The sequence below is a fragment of the Anguilla anguilla genome, chromosome 15 (assembly GCF_013347855.1).
Source record: "Anguilla anguilla isolate fAngAng1 chromosome 15, fAngAng1.pri, whole genome shotgun sequence".
Lineage (NCBI taxonomy): Eukaryota > Metazoa > Chordata > Actinopteri > Anguilliformes > Anguillidae > Anguilla > Anguilla anguilla.
The window spans coordinates 6,734,465-6,754,951 of record NC_049215.1 but is presented as its reverse complement, the minus strand read 5'-3'; the positions used below and the strand labels follow the sequence as shown (position 1 = coordinate 6,754,951).

At 37.8% G+C, this 20,487-nt stretch overlaps 2 protein-coding genes across 8 annotated transcripts in view; both read left to right on the top strand.

Moving 5' to 3' along the window:
- Positions 1–4,519, top strand: part of thsd7ba (thrombospondin, type I, domain containing 7Ba) — a 157,256-nt gene extending 152,737 nt beyond the window's left edge. For all 7 annotated transcript variants that reach the window (XM_035392654.1, XM_035392652.1, XM_035392647.1 and 4 more), the window contains 4 exons: positions 547–629; positions 2,132–2,324; positions 2,524–2,611; positions 3,693–4,519. In XM_035392654.1, coding sequence (XP_035248545.1) covers positions 547–629; positions 2,132–2,324; positions 2,524–2,611; positions 3,693–3,774 — 446 coding nt within the window. In that variant the 3' untranslated portion in view covers positions 3,775–4,519. The remainder of the gene's footprint in view (positions 1–546; positions 630–2,131; positions 2,325–2,523; positions 2,612–3,692) is intronic.
- A 9,060-nt stretch (positions 4,520–13,579) lies between these two features.
- On the top strand, positions 13,580–17,868 carry hnmt (histamine N-methyltransferase). Its single transcript, XM_035392692.1, has 7 exons — positions 13,580–13,817; positions 14,498–14,640; positions 15,691–15,743; positions 16,226–16,333; positions 16,585–16,715; positions 16,984–17,077; positions 17,213–17,868. The coding sequence occupies exons 2-7, from the start codon at positions 14,504–14,506 to the stop codon at positions 17,566–17,568; spliced, it is 879 nt and encodes a 292-aa protein (XP_035248583.1). The 5' UTR covers positions 13,580–13,817; positions 14,498–14,503; the 3' UTR covers positions 17,569–17,868.
- The last annotated feature ends 2,619 nt before the right edge of the window (positions 17,869–20,487 follow it).

Genomic DNA, 20,487 nt, shown 5'->3' with positions numbered 1-20,487 from the left:
TATTTATTAATATCTATTGGCAGCTGCAACATACAGTATAGAAGATTAAATGCAAAACTTGTCTTTAATACAGAAATGAGGTCTTTTGAAATTGTAATTTGGCAGTTACAGAACGCAGACATCAAAATGTTTTCTTTCATCAGTGCACACTGGAACCACGCAGTGGCTCAAGAAAAATGTAATGAAACACCTTTATAAATTGAAAATAGAGCAGATGATTGCAGCATCTCAAATTAGCTTGCGCAGAAGAAATAAAGGCAGATGTGCAGTAAATAAAAGACCAAGTGATCTTATCTCGGTAAGGAATCGTCTCCAGTGGGCATAAGCACTGCTGCCACGTTCTCTCATGCTGCTTCGGGAGCTCGAACTGGAGGCATTATTCTTGGATCTTTTTGACGTGTAATTTTCCATTCCAGAATTACAACATTCGGAGGTTGATCGGAGCCACCGATAAGGACCCAAAAGCATTCCTCAGATATGACACTGCATTAATTTGCTTATCGAGGCAGATACGGGCGCAGTAATTTTCTGCTATCTCTGCTTTAGGGGGCTGCTTCCTGCAGAACAGGCCTGTTACTGTCAGACATTGCTACCCGCCCTGCACCAAACCTTTCTCCTACTGCACTCAGGTAATGTACTCTCTTCCACAGACAAATGTGCAGTGATGAATTGAAATTGCTGCCGGAACGGTCTTCCTTCTGTCTATATATCTAGAAGCAGTATACAAGAGGAGTAATCTAGTGCAGATTCTAATATACGAGTCTGAGTGGGAAATGTGTATCTTTCTCATATATTATGCATTGCACATTTTACATTGTGTCAACAAGCACTCTTAAAGTAATTTGCTTCTATAAATGTCAAGAATCCTATTGTGTATATTGACTGAATTTATAGAAGTATGTTCAGTTACTTGCTTTTGCAATTACCAAGCATATGTAACACGTGTAAATATCCAGTGTGTGTGTGTATATATATATATATATATTCACACACACAGTGAGCACCATAATGTTTGGGACAATGTCATATTTTTTCTTGATGTAGGTCTGTACTCCATAATTTTAGATTTGTAATCAAAGACTTCATAATATGTGGTTAAAGTGTGTTGGGGGGGGCTTTTTTCCATTATGGTGAGAATTCTTTTGTCATCAGCTGTAGAGGTCTTCCTTAGCCTACCAGGCCCTTTGCGATTACTGAGCTCACCAGTGCTCTCTTTCTTCTTGATGATATACCAAACAGTTGATTTTGGTCAGCCTAAGTTTTGTTCTATGTCTCTAACTTTTTTGTCATATTTCTCAGCTTCATAACGGCTTCCTTAACTTCGTTTGGCACGGCTGTGGTCGTCATATTGACAAACGCCGATAACAGAGTCCAAAGGAAATCAGAGCCTAGAGTAAAGACTAGATACTGAAAGCTCTACTGAAAGCTCTCTTATACTCGCACAAAAGAAGCAATTTAACACACCTGACTAATCAGAAACACTTGTGAAGTTCCCAAACATTTATGATGCCCTGAAATGAGGGGCCATGCATAAAAATGTGAAACCAATAGTTATTAAAATAGCTTTTAATAAAAGCTGAGAATCTGCACTTTACATATGAATTGTCTGATTACAAATCCAAAAGTCTAGAGCTAAATCAAGAAATAATGTTTTTTTTTCTCCCAAAAATTATGACACTCACTATATATATATATATATATATATATATATACACACACACTGTTTGATACCCTGCATGCAAATACACCTGTAAACTGGTTTAAAATGAAAATTCATATGATTGGATCATTACTGCCCCCTAGAGCATACTTTATGCTACTGCAGATCAACTCTGCGCAACAGAAGCTGGCCAGTGATTTTATTGTGCACCTTAGAATAAATGAAATATCTTGAAGCACATAAATAGCCTTTCATCTGATGAATTGACATGAATAGCTTCTGTGCCATAAATGTACAGTTATATTTTTTGGAGGCATATTTTGTATTTGTTATCGGTACAGATTTATACAGACTCAAAAGCACTAGTTTATACATGAGAAATGATTGGTCTGTCAGATTTACATGGTTTGTGCATGTTGTGCCTGCAGAGGTGCGTCTTTGTGTGTAAAATGATAACCGCGTCCCTTCCAGAGTGGGGTCTGTGGGTGCGAGAGGGGGTACACCGAGGTGATGACCACACACGGGTTCCTGGATTACTGCACCAAGACCCCCGGAGCGGACAACAAGAAGGCTGATGTGAAGACCAGCTCGGGGCGGCTCAAGCCCGACACTTCCCAGATCCACAACTTCTTCAAGGAGTGGTCCCTCCAGCCAGTCGGACCGGGTATCTAAATCCACATCACCTTAATTCCACTTCTAAAAAAGAAAAAAAAGAAATAATGATCAGCTTTTCTGAGTGAATGTAGATGGAGCCTAGCTTTTTGTATTAGGGGGCTTAGAGGGGCATTTTGGGAAAACTTAACGGTTAATTAATTTGACAGATCTGCGCACACTATTAATATCCTGCTCTTACGATTCCACAGATGGCAGAATTAAGCTGTGGGTCTACGGGGTGACTGCTGTCGGATTTCTCCTCATCGCCTTCATCATCACTCTGTCGTTCATGTTGTGGTCCGTATATTACCGTCTTACTTTCAGGATGCGTGCGGCCCAATATGAAAAACACTGAAACGCATTATTGAGTCTTTCCTTCCAAAAGCCATTTTATTATATGCCTGAGGAAGACCGGTTTGGTTGAAACACATCGCGTGAGCCTGAACCAGAGCATAACTGGTGTGGATTATAGTATCAATTATTTTATTGCATCTGAGCACAATAGATTGGTTTTCACACTATATTAAATTGTACACTTTGCACTTAAGTGACTATTCTATTTGTGGTGTTTATATTTATAATTTTCTTTAAGAGTCTCTGCACCCACTCTTGTGAATCTGTAACTGAAAATCATGTCAGCAGCCTTTCATATTCTTTTATGTCAAAATTTGCTTTGAAACATATCTCTGTTTTAGATCAAAATGGCAACCTTGGCGACTGATATCCAATATGTATTTTTTTTTAATGACACCCTGAAAAAATCATGGTTCTTCCTGTGGTGCAATTAACTGAGGGTGTCATTCATTTGGAAACAGTATTCAAATTTACAGCCAATTGTCAAATAATCCACAATTAAAATGGTGAAAAAGTGTTAAAAAATCCACCATTCATATGCTGAAAATGGGTACCCACTACATCCCACAGTGGGTCTAGATCTCTATAAAATTGTGATTTAGAACCACACGGTGAATTGAACTGTCGGCCACATCTATTTTAAAACACAAATGCGCTTATCCTCATTTATATAAAGAACGATGGGTAATGTAGTGATTATCCATTTGAATCCTTCATGCGTTCCCTTAGGGTCAGGTATTTCCGTAAATAACGACGATAGGTGCGTGTGTGTTTTAAAATGGGTGTAAGTTCACTGTGTGGTTATAAGTCAAGATTTTATGGAGATCCAGACCCACTGTGGGGTGTAGTGGGTACCCATTGTCAGCATATGAATGGTGGATTTCGTAACCGTGGATTTTTACATGGTGAAACTTTGGTTCGCAGTCGCCCTCAAGTGGTAACTTGGTAAAAATGCCACTGATGCGCGAGACGGCATGATCAATAGGCGAACTAAAGCTTGTGCTGTTCCGTTCCTTTTTTCCAGGAAAACCCCGAAGCAGAACACGAGCTCCTCTCCACCGCAGAAGCCTCTCACTCTCGCGTACGACGGCGACGCGGACATGTGACGGCACACAAACCGTCTCGCGTGAAAACTTGGGACATCAAAACACACCACGGAAAATGTGGGCGAACCAGCCGCGCCGAGGTATAGGACGTCTGCCCATAGGAACATATGCAACATTTAAAAGACACGAGAATTCTCCCAGGCTTGGTCCTTTTGGAAAGATGCTTCCTCAGTGGATTTTATTGTGTTTCCAAACAGGGAAGGCTGATAACTTTCCATAAAAACTTGCATCGGGGGTGCATAGAGATTTGTGTACAAGAACACAAGGGCAGTTTTTTTCTTTTTTTTTTTTTTTTAGATCTTGGCAAGTGGTATTCCTTGGACGTACATGAACGGAATACATTTGCCTCACAGCAGTTTTATTTACTTATTTTTTTAAATAAAGAAAACTGGGGAGGGTGCTCAAAGTTCAACAGCCGTCAGCGGCTGTCTGTAAGTCCTCTGTGTATGGAAAAATACTTTTCAGTTAATGTAGAAAAAGCAACTATGCACTACGTTAGTGCTAATTATTTCTGTTTGCTTTACAGGTCAACGTGTTTTTCTAGTGTTTACATTGTAATGCAAGAATTTATTCTGTGAAATTGTGTTTTTTTTTTTTTCTTTTTCAACAACATTACAGGACTCTGTATTTCTGCTCATTGCAATATGCCAAAATAGGTTTACCGGTGTTGTGTAAAGAGACATAAATGGCATCTCACTGTTCTTGCAGGACTTGCTTGGTTATTACAATACATTTTAAACCATTACCGTGAGAATGGATTATTCAGCTCTATTAACAATTTGGCAACTCTCCACTACTTATAAATGAACAAGCGAAAAGAAGAAAATGTAAAAAGAGAAAAACAAGGTCATTATTTATTTATTTATTGTATCTTTGGAATTACATTCATAGGTCTTGGAGGTCTTTTTTTCCCCACTGAGGAAAGTTTTTAATAGGGCACATATTTCCATTATGTCAACACATTGACAATCTGTGTCTGTCACAACGCATTCTTCCATAGCATAAATGTCCCATGTGCCCTATATGACACTGCCACCCCTGCAGTCCAGTTCTAACGATTAGAATGTTCCGGACTCTGAGAGCCTTGTTTCTATAATTACATTAAAGCTCCATACTCAACATTTGTCTATAGATGAGGCGAAAAAATACATAAATGTTTTGGCACGCTTCCTTTGTCAGTGAAATGGTGTTGTTAAATTTAGCGTATGTATTTTCTTTCTGCAGTTCAACCTAGGCCTTTCTGTCCGACGGTGGTGTCACACACCCTTGCATTAAAGTTAGTCAGGTTGGCATCTGCGGTGGTAATCTGAGTCCCGATTGGCTCCTGAATCGGCTGCCAGATTTCTGCCGGCTTAATGGACGTTGCTTTGCTCGGGTCCGTTAGTGTCTCGATTTCCAGGAATGTAATTGCCATCCCAAGAAATACCAGATCTTAGATTTCATCCAAGAAAAGGTATGTACACAGAGGAGCATTCATGATTTATTAGTTTGATTGACTGGTTAATTGGTAGACCGTCAAGTATGTCCTGAGGTTGTAATGATCCAAAGTGTCCTAACGTGTCTTTCATTTTAGTTAATCAATGCAATCAATGCTGGTTTTTCTCTTTTTGATTGTCTTCAGAAAGACAGGGTGGACAATGTTCTAGTACACACACTAGAGAAAGATTGAAGTCTCTCAAACATGGAATGTATTTTTGAAAATTATTTGTGTTGCCAGTGTGGGGTGTAAAAGTATGATTTTTGTTTTCATGATAAAACAAGGTAATGACCATACTGATTTGAACTATGAGCTGTGAGTATCCGTGCATGCAAGATCGTCTCTGCTTCGACTGTCCGTTCTCCCAAAGTGACCTTGCAATTTGGTTTGATGTCTGTCTGTTGCACTTCAAACTAAGTAAACTTTGTTGACTTTGAGAGGCTTGCCACAGTCCTGTATCTGCCCCCTATGAATTTATAATGTTTCCAATACCCTCTCAACCAGAAGTGTCGTGGTGCCACCCTAAAACTACACAGGAACCTGTGAAAAATAATAGGTCCATTAACAGGGTAATTTATGTTTCAACCTTGTGTACCAGAATGAGTTTGTGAAGAAAGAAAAAAATTGTGGTAGTCTGTGAGATTATAATGCGGTCATCTATCTTACTGAAAAACTAAAAAAAGACAAACATTATGAAGCTACTTTCATACAGGAAACGTGGAACATTGCTGTACAAGCCTTTCCAGCAATTTAGAGGCTTCTCTTGTACAAACAATCAAGGACAAATTGGCTGAATAGCATTGAAACATAACGGTGCCAATGATAATCATCTGAACAAGTGTCTGTCAAATAATCTTTGAGTGTGCTTGAGCCAGAAGTGTTGCAACTTTGATCACACTGTTCTGGACCTGGCAAATTCCGGAATTCAGATGCTCATTCACCTGACCCCCTAAAAGTTTCAAAACCCTGCCAGGTAAGGCAGCCGGTATGAGAAGGGATTAAAAAGAGTACATCTGCTGAATCTGTGCACGTACTGAATTAGACTGTGTCCCTGGTAATCAGTGCACATCCAACCACTTTCTAAAATGTACTGTATTGCAGAGAGGCAGTAAGTTAACGTATAATTCTGTTGTGACTTTATGAATGGATGTGTTGTACCTCACATTTGCTTATAGTAGGATTCCCCTACAAATATCCCTACAATGGAACCAGTTCATTACAAAATATAAGCCCACACAAACCCCAAAAAATCTTTCTCTCTTTGTTTTGCTAGAGGTGGATTTGTCCAGCCATTTGTCTCATGGCTACCTGCTAAGTTTAAAGGTAAGGAAATTGTATGTGATGAATATGTGGTGTGCAGAATCAGTCTATTGGCTGTCCATTTATCCCTGTTTACTTTTTCTGCCTAATCTTGATGTCATTGAACACCTTTTGAAGTTCAAACATGCCTATGGTTAAGGGTCAGCCAAAAAAAGGAAAGGACTTTTTTCCAGAGGTTTGCAGTCTTCATTTTTCAAGAATAGTGGTCAGTGGTTGTACCAGAGTTTTAGGATTCAGTCTTCATGAACATTTATCTTTTAGCTGTGTGCTATAGCTCAACTGGGCCTCACTCGATTTACACCATTTACATAATATGAAATATAGAAAGATATGAAAGAGTGCTGCCGATGTACACTGTATCAGCCGATAATGGTAGAATGAGCTCTTTGGTATTGGGCAATAATACAAAGACCTAGTTTATTATTTCTGGATAATTTCCATACAGTATGGACAGCTGTGTTCGCTGTTTTTGCTTTTAATTAAACTTTTCATTTTCGTCCTTATCAATACATTTATAGGCACTATAGTAACCCTCCAACATATGATGCTTTGGCACTGTGAAAATATTCACATGTACTTAATTTGTTTGGCCAGTAGAGGGCTCTCTTCATCTACATTTCATTGTTCCCCAAAAAGTATTGCCAAATAAGATATTATTGAAGTAAACTTATTATTCATCTTAAAGTCATTCAAGGAGAGAAATATAAAGGATAACTTAGTGTCACACTTGTGGACTGAACTTGTGGCCTATTATAAGACAAATTAGTACTTAACCAGAATCTAAAACTGATAATATATTTCTGCCTCTTATACATAAGCAAGAACTGTGTTATAGCTATGGGCAGTATGCTGATTACAACTGAGAGCAATGAAGAGCTCATATTGGAATTTAGTGTTTGAAATTTAGCTGAAGGCATACACAATAGAGAATGCTACATTTGTTCATTTTTTTATGATACAGGTTGCTTGCTATTTGCAATCACACCCACATTGCGTTGCTGCTCTTTTTTATACCAACGTTTTGGTTGATATTGTATGTACACTTTTTCCTGGATTAGCTCTGTTTATATCAATAAGGTTTCGACATAAACATTCACCCCAATGATATAATTTTCCTCCTTGATATCCAAATGTTTACCTGTACCAGGGTTTTCTTGCTTTGTGTTTTGTTGCTGCCGTGTTTGTTTCTGTCTCCCCCTACAGGTGAAAATGAGTATGTCACGGTCCTGTTTCTGGTCAGAAAACGTGCAGGAGAGGGGATGAACAGCGTTGCCTGGCAGCCCTCTTCAGGAGATGCTTGGAGTCGAGGACGTTGTTGACCATCACTTAGCAACTGGACTAAAAGTTGCCTGTAATTGGGGGTGCTGAGGACCACTGGAGAGTTAAAATGATGTGGGACTTAAAATAGATAATCTGCATTGGCATAAATAAAGTTTAAATTATCTGAAAAAATTTTGGGAGAAAATAAATTTTAGCCATTTAAAGAAAACATCAGTATGAAATATTGCTGTTGAAATATCATTCTGGAAAGGGTTACAAAGTCATATCTAAGGCTGTGGGACTCCACTGAACCACATTGAGAGCCATCTCCAAATGGTGAACGCTTGGATTAGTGGTGAGTCTTCCCTGGACTGGCCAGCTTGCCAAAATTTCTCCAAGTGCACTGTGACAACTCATGCAGGAAGTCACAAGAGATCCCAAAGAACTGCAGTCCTCTCTCACCCCAACTAAGGTCAGTGTTCATGACTCCTTGATAAGAAAGAAACTGGGAAAAATCGGATTTATGGGAGAGTAATATGGGAGAGTAATAAGGTGGATACCACTGTTAACCATATCAATGCACATCTCAAATTTGCAAAAAAACAAAAAAAAACATCTGGATGATCCCCAAGCCTTTTGGGATAATATTCTATGGACAGATGAGTAAAAAGTGGAACGTGTTGGACAACACCGGTCCCATTATGTCTGACGTAAAGCAAAAACAGCATTTCACAGTAAGAACATAATACCAACAGTCAAAGATGATGGTTTCAATGTGATGGCGTGGGGATGATTTGATGCCGCAGGACCTGAAAGACCTGCCATTATTGAAGGAACCATGAATTCTGCTCTGCACCAGAAGATTCTTAAGAAGAATGTCGGGTCATCTGTCTTTAAGCTGAAGCACAATTGGGTTATGCAGCAAGACAATGACCCCAAACACAAAAGCAAGTCCACATCTGAATGCCTGAAAAGAAACAAAACGAAAGTTTTGGAGTCACCTAGCCAAAATCCTTACGTTGAACCCAATAGAGATGCTGTGACAGGACCTGAAGAGAGCAGTTCATGCTCGAAAACCTATCAATTTGTCTGAACTAAAGCAGTTCTGCAAGGAAGAATGGGCTAAGATTCCACCACAGTGATGTGAAAAACTAATGTCAAATTATAGATTTTTTAAATTGTGTTTGGTTGCAATTATTGCTGCTGAAGGTGGTGCAACCAGTTAGTAAGTTTAAGGAGGCGATTCGTTTTTCACATAGATGATATGGGTGTTTTCTAAAAATAAATTAAGAATTAAATATACGAAATGACTTTTAAAAAAAATGTGTTTTGTGTTTACTCACATTCCCTGTCTAATATTAAATTTTGTCTAAAGATCTGAAACCATTTAGTGTGACAAATATGCAATAATAGAGGAAATCAGGAAGGAGCCAAATAATTTTTTACATTGACTTGTTCAAGGGTACAATAGCAGTGCACCAACTGCCAATCAATCCTAATGCCACTGAGTTACAAGCCCACTTCCCTAACCAGTGGGCCCTGCTTGCCCCATTCACGTCTTTGCGTACGTTTACTCCAACTCCGAAACTCCTTGTTCACTATTTACTGTGATCAGCAAATTCATTTCAATTGAATTCAGTACTGATACTATAAACAGGGTGCATTTTGCATGTCCCTCGTGCACAAAACATTGGCTGTGAGACAGACTTGGCACTGATTGCCAAACAGCTACTTGGACAATCCCTTGAAATATCAGTTCTTGGAGAAATTTATATATTTAAAATCTTTGTTTCAATTTGATTTGTGTAGTTAAGCATGTCGGTTCCAGTTAAGGCAGAAATGAATTAAAATGGTCATGTCATTGAGCACTTAGCAAGCAACTCTGAGATGGCACACTCCTGTCACCTCCGATCCATCCATTTACACTCCATAGAGGGCATACTGCTGTCCTGCAGATGTCTGCATAACACAGCACTGATAAGAAAAAGGGATTCATTTTAATGATAATTTAGCAGTTGGTAGAAGCCATGTCATTCTATGAAACTTAAACAGGTTTATTCTATGAAACCTAACTAGATTCTGATTGGATAGGAAAGTTAAAATAACGACTCCTGAATATTAAGCAGCCATTTAAAAAATAGGAAACAAAAAGGCTACACCTGCCAGAATCATTATTTTCTTAAGCAGGACAAAACAAATTTGGTGCACTTGCCTGCTATTTAGTATACTTGTTGAGTACACTGAATGAGAAAGTTAAGTAGGTGAAATTTTTAGTATACATAAGTGTAGTGTACTTAAAAACTGAGGAAGATATACTTATTCCTGGAGATTCTTTCAACATAGATTATTTAAAAATATTAGGGAGCATACTTTTCAGGACATGCTTAGCTGAAGTTTTTCTTCAACAACAACAACTTGAGCATGGCTGCGCAAGGGCAGAACATCCTAACACTTCGGCCCCTGAAATATGACATGCAGCTTGACACTATTCCATCAACAAACAAACACAGTTGGCAGCAAGAAATTTTAATGCCAGTGAAACCGGTGTATACCAGTGTGTTTAAATGTATGTGGTCTTGTTTACTTTTTACGGTACACCGGTAAAACTGACCTTGCACTGTTTACCGAACAGCTTTGAAAGTGTATGCCTTGACTAAATCGGTGTGTAAACTACACATGTGCAGGACAATTTATGACACTCCCATAATACAGTTAGAATAGTATGCTGGTATTTTTCACATAGTGAAAAATAGTTTTTCACATGGTTTGCTTAGTAGATGCAGTATGCTGAGCATGCTTTATACTTAATCAGACAGTTATATTAGCAGACAGTGTACTGTACTTTGAGGACACAGCCCACACCTTCCCAAACTTAATACGCCACAAATCCTGCGTTAGTACAATATTTTGGAAAGCCGTGTTCATATTCAGCTGTGTACTAACAACTGAAACATACGTACAATCGACTCCATGCAACTAAGCAAAACATACAGTACATCATCTGAAGAAGAATTTTATTTCTGGATATTGAAGATGTTTCTTTTTCACATTTGCATTAATCTATTATTTTAGTATTTTGAATAATTCATTATTCTTTCAATACTTTCTTTTGAAAGGCATCCAGCACATTATCAAATGAACTATAAATAAATGAAGATTTGCTTCTGCTGCGGCTCTGGACAAGGAGGACTGAGCATCTGTGTCATGTGACTGGGGCAAGTTTGAGTCCGAATTCTTATTAACAGCACAAACAGCAGTGATTAATCATGTATGTAGGAGATACACCTCATTATTCTTAAATGACAAGCGTTGATTAATATCTGAAACAAAGAATGTCCCAGCACAAAATGTTAGACTTTTTTTCTTTTTTTTTTTTTTGGATGAAAGCAAATTCCTGAGTCACTTACTGTATAGAATGAAAGATCCCACAGCACCTTTCAAAGGAGCTTAACTACAGGGTCTGTTTAACCACCCCTCATGTCGCCTTATTGAATCCTTTCCTTGTAAAATAAGAGTGGGGGTTGCACGTGATTTGTCAGTTAAATCTGAAAATATGAACTAACTGGTTTATTTAGCATGTCTGTTAAATGTGAGGGGGAAAAAATCATATGTAGCATACATTTTGGGGGAAATGCCATATTTAGGATAAATCTGAGAGAAAAGAAAAACACAGAAAAAAATGTGATGTGTTCTACTTTACATTTGGGACCCCATATCTGTAATATATATATCTTTTTTTTAAACCATGCTCCAAAACCAATTTGCCTTAAAACCAAATTGAATCTTAATATTTTAGGTAACCCGGCTAAGGTATTTGCATATTTTGAAGCGCATGTTTTCATTACAATTGGCGGAGGTAGTACATTGTCCTCGGGTAATTTCCCTCAGCTTAGGGCATTCAAAATGATCAGACGCTCTGAAATTATCCTGCTTATACAACGACTCATCAACAAAAAAGCATAATTGCAATCAAAGCATATGTTACAAAACATGTATTTGCCTTATTCAGCTCTTATTCGATGAAGAAATATCGTCTATTTTACTGCGTTTTTTAATTTTTTACATTTTTTGTGCATAGGCTACTGTATGGTGAAGTAATAAAAGTTCCAGCTCATAGTTGTACATGCATAGCCTTTGTGAGAAAATAAAAAAGATCGAGTAGGCACGTGTCCATCGAGTAACTGATCAATCCATTGTTTGTACCCATCCCTTATATGAATTTGTCTACAGTGAGAGGAAGACTGTATTTCATGCAATGGTCAACTGCATCGATGTCATAATAGTCATCTGTGGAAGTGGACAAAAGTGCTTTCTTGTCAATAATACTAAAAGTACTTCCAAGAATATTTTATACTTATTCTATGTGAGTATATTTACAAAGTATCCAGGTTGTGTGGGCTCCACCAGATAATGTTAGGCCAGCCCGTCAATTGGTTACTATTTATATTGTATAAACAGTCAGTGAAGAAACAAAGTTCAGCATTCAATATATTGTAATTATTAACATCTAGCTGCACATAATCTTGTTGGCGCTGCCAAATTTATATTTTGTTTGGAGGGATAGAAAAAACATGTTTTTTATGCACAAGAAAGCTAACAAGAGGTCTAGAGTTTATTCTACTGTAGGTGCGCCATTTGCATTTGGAGTCTGTCGCTGTTGCATCTCAACATGAGGACCAAAGAAGTGTCAATGTCTGTAAAGCAGGCCATCATGGGGTGGCAACAATCAGAATAAATCAAGCAGAGACGCAGACAAAACATTGGGAGTGTCAACATTGACTGTTTGGTACATTGTTAAGAAGCCAAAACGCAATGTTGAGCTCAGCAATAGCAAATAACCAGGTAGACCACGGACGACCACTGTAGCGGATGACCCAAGAATACTTTTAACTCCATTTTTAACTGTCAAATAGATCAAGAACACTCTCAGCTTTGTAGGCATAGATATGTAAAAGACTTCCATGAAGAGAAGACTACACCCAATAACCTCTTTTTTTCTTGATTTGACTCTGTACTCCACAATTTTTTAATTTTAATCAAACAATTCACATGTGGTTAATCTGCAGATTCCCAGCTTTAAATAAACTGTAAACAGCTTCATCATGTTGAAATGAACAACACTATTTATACATAGCTCGTCATTTCAGGGCAACATAATATTTTGGACATATTTAGTTGTCTTATTTTTTCTCTTCAGTATATGAAACACATGTTGAATTGGATTCAGATCGGGTGACTGACTTGACTAGTCAATAATTTTCCAGTTATTGGCTTTGAAAAACTCCTTTGTTGCTATACCCGGAAGTTACGATCATTATCTTGCTGTAGGATGAACAGCCATCCAATGAGTTTAGAAGTATCTACTAGTATTTGTAAAAAGAAAAAAAAAATTTACTAATTGCGCACTTCATAATTATTTCTGGTGCTTCTATCAGCAATTATGTCATCAGTGATACAAGTGAATCTTGGTCTCATCTGTCGACAAGACCTTTCTCCCGAAGTCTGCAGGCTCTTTTAGGTGGTACTTAGCAAACCTTACTTAGTAACCTGGCCCTGGCCCGTATAGCTCGTTGTCATGCCTCCTAGTTTGACTTAACATTACTTTCTGACCTGATTGCTGTGTTAACTGGACTTCATGTGTTCATGGCTTTGAATAACTGTTACATAATGAGTATTGTACCTTATCGGATCTGTGTTTTGTAGTTCCAATGACCTTCGGTATGCACTTATTGTACGTCGCTTTGGATGAAAGCGTCTGCCAGATCAATATAATGCACGAGATCCCTTTGCTGTTGTTGTTAGGCTACTGTATTGAACAGAATTTGCGCGCTGCGTCTTTAAAAAGCAGCCATTCTTACGAAGAAGTAGAAGTACAGTAGGAGGAGTCCAAATTTTCTTAGAGATCTTTGTTGACACATTTTTTCTTCTGATTTCCTCTTGGCTTGCCGTGGGTTCAGAATTAATTGAAGGTCATCTGCACAGAAATGTGAGTATTGAATATGCAGTCCACAACATCGAATAGAAAGTGAATCTATTACATTTTTTATATTAAAGCAGCCATGCATTGCAAAAGGGGCGGGGAGGCTGCTACTTTCTGCCAGACTAAATGTAGGATGAAACGATCGGAAAACGCTGTAATCAAAATGTTGAAAACAAAAAACAGGAACATTAAATTCAAGGATCGCAATAAGCGCTAAATTTCTGGTTGACAGTGTTAAGCGGGCCGTTGGCATGACAGCATAAGCATTCTGTAAACTCTTCCATCAATAAATATTCGCGACCATTCCTACAAATTAAATGGGTTGCAAACAAAATATGTGCATGTATTCTGCAATACATTGCACGTGTGCAAGAAACGACAGAAAATTTAAGTCACCGAGTTCCTTGACTTCTGTTTTCTGATTTTTGACTGAATGCATGGATGCACCTGATGGATTCGATGGCCGTATTAAACCCAGCATGTTTCAACATCTTTGGCATGCAAACGTGAATGGCAGGTACCCGCAGTACTTCGGCAGCGTCTGTTAATCATTCTTTTATTTAACTTGGTTCATATTGCCACTTGAATGAACCTGCTGAAAGTGAAGCCACTGCTACTGACATTATATAAATTTGACTTGAATGTTTACTGCATATCCTGTGACGTCTGGATTTTTATTTTTGCAGAACACCATGGCATATGCATTCAAGTTTCTTACAGATGATAACAACAGATACATAAAGTCATTCCAGCTGTTCCTGGAGCGCTCGACAGAGCACCAATGCATGCTCGACTTTGTCCACGGTGTCCTGCCTGACATACTAGCCAGGTAACGTATGTCTCGCTATAGAGTGCCAGCATGAAGTAATTAAGGAAAAATGGTATTAACACGGAGGAGACAGAATCCTATCCCACCTCAAGCATTGCTCCTTTACCCTTGTGCTAGATGGTTTTTCTGTATGTCAAATTTCTTTGACTTCATCAGTCAGTTTACTTAGGTGTGTCTCACTAGTTAGTAAATACATGTGAAACACTACGTTTTTTTGGTTAAAATGATTTTAAGAGGATTTTTTACATTTTAAAAATGTGTACAAGACAAACTACTATAGTTAACTTTTGTAAGTCTTGGGCCTAAAATGAGTCAATCAGTATCTGAACTAACATCCCCAGGCAAGTTGAGAAACCAAATATTGGAATAACAAAATCTATTTCTGTCTCTCGTGCAAGGCCTGACAAAACTACCAGTCTTCTCCATTCTTGTCGGGTACAATTTTTCCACCCCTTCCCTGTGTGCATGTCATGTCCATTAATTCTGGCCCCCTGGTGGTGGAATGGTCTTCCCACTGTTGTCAGACCCCACCCATCTTCCAAAGCAGACTTCAGACTCACATCTTTATATTGCACCAGGGCTCCACTAATCCCCTTTGGATATACTTTCTCTCTCTTTCTTTCCTTGGATTTCCTTTTGGATAATGTTATTAGTATATCTGTATATGATAGGTTATCTCTCTAATTGTACCTTCTTGTTACAATACAAATTGTTGTTTGTTAGGTTAATACTACATTCAGTGATTATAAATCTGCCTTCTTGGTCATAGTGAATTTTTATATTCCTGAGAGTAGAGCATGTCTGTAATGTAATACTGAACAGAAAGTTGAGGAGAGCCCTGTGATTAACATCCTCTCCAGGGGCAGAACTTGTTCATCTGCTACTTTGTGTTGAGAAAATGAGGTTAAGTTCCCCTAGGCTCATACACAGATCAGCTCATGTTTAAGGTGTTGTACTGTATTTTAGCTAATTCACTGCACAATCAATGTAGCTGTGATGACAGCAAGTGTCGTACAATGAAAAGGAACAAACTCATCTATGCTTCTGCAGCATTGGAGAAGGGAGGTCCAGTCTCAACATTTTAGGAGTTGGAAGTGGTGCAGGTAAGACATTATTTATAAAGTATTACTAGTTACCTATAAACAAAGCAAAATGTTTAGTGCTTCATATCATATTTGATACTCTCGGCAGAATCAGAATTTGGATGCAGAAATCAGTTATAGGAAATGTTCAACAATGCTAAATAATCTCTGATACAAATAATAATTGATTTTGATTGTGTTTATTAGCCATGCATTCAACAAATTATTTCACATTCTACCAAAACTTTGATGTGAAATTGATAAAGTGGGCTGTCCACGATTCACAATAGATTAAAGGCAAACCTATGGGCTAATGTAGTTATTTTTATCAGTATACAGTACTTTGTTTTCTTATGGTGTACCAACACACTGATGGTTCAAGATGTATTTATGTCTGTATTTATGTATTCATGCATTCATGCTGCAGACCTCTAAATGGGTGGGGGGACTTGTGTGCCAAGGTGCATTTTTGTTTTTTTACAACTGAATCATTTTCTTTTTAGGCAAGATAGACGTGGAAATGTTGTCTCAGTTGCGTCTGAAACTCCCAGGATTGAAGGTGGACAACGAGGTGGTGGAGCCCAGCCCAGAGATGATGTACAACTACAAGGGTAAAGTCAGCTGTTGTTTGCACAGCAGCCCTAAGGATTGTCCTTCTCTACTTGTGTTGTATGGTCTGTGCTCGAATGAACCGGTCTACTTCAGTATGTGCTTAGGTGAAAATATGCATTTAGGTAAAAATGTTAGAATTGTTTTTGTAAGAAAAGATCTCTTTAAAGAATACTTTGAATGGTCAGTGATATACCGATTATGTATGCATATTATTTATGTTTATATTATAAATGTTTTTTGTTTTGTGCAGTGTTAGTCTCAAAGAGTCCAAATCTTGAGCATGTTAACTTCAAGTGGAATAAAATGACTGCGTCTGAATTTGAAAATCACTGGCAAGAGAAAAACCTCACAAAAAAGATGGACTTCATCCACATGATTCAGGTTCTGATACCGCAATGACCTTGTGGTGATTACATTACGCCAAAGACTTGAATTCTCAACTATATTTTACTGAGTGATTTGTGTGATTTGTATTACAAGAACATCTAAACAAGTGGAGAAACAAGTTATACACATCAATTTATTGTAGTTTTTAATATAACATTGTTAATTTTATTTTTTGGGAAAGTATAATGATTCAAACCATGCCTCATGATGCAATTATTGTCTTTTCACCTACCAAATTCTCAATCCGCAATTTCATTTTCAGATGCTGTACTATGTTGCCGATCCTCGTGCCACTGTGTCATTCTTCCGCAGTCTCTTGAACAAGAATGGGAAACTTATGATCATACTCGTCAGTGGTAATGTATTTATACATATAAAAAAACACATTGCACATATATAAATATATTATACATGGTATAATATATTTAAGATATTTTACATACTTAATAATATCATGCTAATAATATCATGGCTGGCATTGTTCTGTGCAGATAAAAGTGGATGGGGAAGGCTGTGGAAGACCTTCAAGGCCGATCTGTCCGTAGGTGACATAAGCCAGTGTTTGACCACAGGGGACATCAAGAGCTTCCTTGATGCCAGCGGAATCAAATACAAAAACTACCAGCTGCCATCTCAGATGGACATCACTGAGTGCTTTAGCGAGGGGAATGAAAAAGGGGAGCTCTTACTTGATTTTCTGACAGAGGTGATCGAGTTCAGCAAATCTGCACCCCCTGACCTGAAGGCAGGTGTGCTGGACCTCCTCCGCCACCCAGACTGCAGTAGCGAAGTGGATGGAAAGGTTGTGTTTAACAACACACTGGAGGTTTTAGTGCTAGATCCTTAAATGGAGAGCAGGATGCCAGTCACGTACACTGAGCAATGCCCACAAGGCTTTGGGTTGGCCAAGCAGGGAATCTCAGGTGTGCCTTTAATAACAAGTATTAATTTATTAGGTTTCACATAATTATCTCAGAACTGTGCTTGTTTAATTTTCACAAAACTGTGATTGTCTATCAATTTTAAAACAAGAACAAACTTTCAGACTCCATAATGTTCATTCGGGCAGAATGTTCTCAGCCACACTCTGTCCCAGTGTAACTTGTGTAAAACTGTGGTGCACATTACTGATTAAAAAACTAATTAACAACACAAATGTCTGTATTTTCTCTTCTAAGAATTATACATAAAAATGCTTACAATAAATTTCAGATGTTAAATTTGTTATTTGTTAAATAGTGCTATTTTATATTTAAAATGCATTTTAGAAATATTATGAATAAGGTAGCTACATTGTGAGCCAGTGAAGAATACAGATATTCTGTTGGGACTTTAAATCGGAGATTGAGTGGCCCTTTTTCATAAGTAGATAAAGGCCGTTGAGTTGGTATCCCTCTGGGACACAGACAGTACAAAACAAAGGTCATCGATGATCAAGGGGAGACTTACGGGCTACCGCCCCGATGCTTTCTGATGCATTGTTTTGAGAGAGATTTGGTAAGTATATGTATTTGGCTATAATATACCTTAATATCAGATTGAGTTTCAATCATATGTCATCATAATTGGGTTTTTCTGAGTTTATCATTATTATATTTTGAAGACTTTCTTGGTTGTTTCGAGACACAGGTACAATTTGCCACCCGTTGTAGTGGAGGGGTTTGGATTTCCCTTTTCAATGACAGCAGCACTGGGCATATAGGTGCATTTTATCTGACATAGAACAATGAGAGTGTGTTATATTAATTAAGTCTACAAATGCCATTATTCTTTTAAATTTTTAAATGAATATTCCATTAATATTATCATTTCATGTAGAAAAATGCTGGACAAAGAAATACATATTCAACATAGCAGAGGATGGTTTGAATCATCAAGCTCTGAATTATGTAAGTATGAACTAATACATACAGTACAGGAAGGTGCAATCGATATTAACTGTAACAGAAATGCTAATTATTTCTTCATTTTTGTTTTATGTGAATATTACATTTATTACATCTTACATGTAATTATTATGTCAAATGGAAATTGCTGCAAAATCATCAAACTTAAAAATACAGTGTTCGCATAATTTGTGCCAGTACTGTGTACAGTGAGCTCCATAATGTTTGAGACAGAGGGTTAAAAAAGAGATTATTTTATTTATTTGGCCCTGTACTCTTCCGTTTTCGATTTGTGCTATTGACATGTGGCTGAAGTGCACATTCTCAGCTTTTGTGTACGATATTTCTATACACTTTGGCTTCACCATGTAGAAATGACCACTTTTTGTATATAGTACCCCTATTTCCATACACCATAATGTTTGGGACTTATTGATGTTGTGTAAATGAAAGTAGTCGTGTTCAGTCTTATTTGCATATCCTTTGCATTTCCGTTTTTTGGCTTTGAAAAATTTCCTTTGTTGCTTTGGCAGTATGTTTGGGATCATTGTGTTGTTGTAAGATGAAGCACCTTCCAATGAGCTTGGAGGCACTGATAAGATGCTTCTGTAATACACAATACACTTTATATACACTCAGTGGCCACTTTATTAGGTATAGTAACAGTGTCTAGTACCTGATAGGGTCCCCCTTGTCCTCAGTACAGACTTTTAGCAGCATGGTTTCAGTAAGCTCTTGGAAACATTCCTTTGGGATTTTGGTCCATGTTGACTCAATAGCATCACACAGTTCCTGCAGATATTTTAGTAACACATTTATGCTACCAACTGAGCTCAATCTGGGGACTGTGCAGGCCATTGGAGTAAACTAAAGTCACTGAAGTCCATATTCATGGAAACAGCTTGAGATGATGTGTGCTTTGTGACATGGTGCATTATCCTGCTGGGCGTATCCATTCGAAAAATGGTAGACTGTGGCCATAAAGGGATGCACATGGTTAATAACACTGCTTAGGTATGCAGTGGCATTCAAGTGATGCTCAGTTGGTATTAAGGGGCCCAACGTGTGCCTAGAAAGCATTCTCCACACCACTACACCACCACCACCACCACCAGCCTGTCCTGTTGACAAAAGGCAGGATGTATCCATGAATTCAGGCTGTTCATGCCAAACTCTGACCTATTTACTTTTTTAGAGAAAATTTCCCTTTTGACCTGCTTATCTGTCTCCAGTGACGCATTATGTCAATGGCCTTATCGTAAGCAATGTTTGATTCATTTACCCTGTAATCCCTGAATTAGCTGTAGCATTAATACAAGGATCAGGGGCCCGGTTACAGGGGCTTAATGTGTTACAGTGTTTAAATTCAGATTGCTATGGCATCTCTAATTCATTATATTATATTATATTATATTATATTATATTATATTATATTATATTATATTATATTATATTATATTATAGACTTTTATGTTGGCACAGCAGCCATTAACTCATATTGTGCTGTTCAGCTAACAAGACTAATAGGTCCAGTAAAATATTTGTGGTTTGTTAATGTACAATTTATTGCTACATTCAAATACAAAACCAAAATTACCAAGTCTGTTTAACTCAGAATTTTACATTGGGCCAACGTAAACAAAAAAAAAAAGTGTTATGACTTGTAGTGACATACTTAAAAGTAATCTAAATGATCTTAACAAAACCGCACAGATCATCAGGATAAAAATAGAGGGCGGTTTTGCTTTACAAACATGCGGCAGCATGTTGCTTTTATTAGTTCCGCAGCATCATTACAAAATTCTTTAGTTTTAAAAATAAGGGTACTATTTCAAGATTCCTTTTTATCCCATGGGGCAGCACAGGGGTGCAGTGAATGG

Excerpts from the sequence above, each read along its gene's own strand:
- hnmt (XM_035392692.1), top strand. The coding sequence starts at position 14,504 with ATGGCATATGCATTCAAGTTTCTTACAGATGATAACAACAGATACATA. Across the intron at positions 16,334-16,584 it reads GATGATGTACAACTACAAGG|TGTTAGTCTCAAAGAGTCCA; the intron begins GTAAAGTCAGCT and ends TGTTTTGTGCAG. Across the intron at positions 16,716-16,983 it reads ACTTCATCCACATGATTCAG|ATGCTGTACTATGTTGCCGA; the intron begins GTTCTGATACCG and ends TTTCATTTTCAG.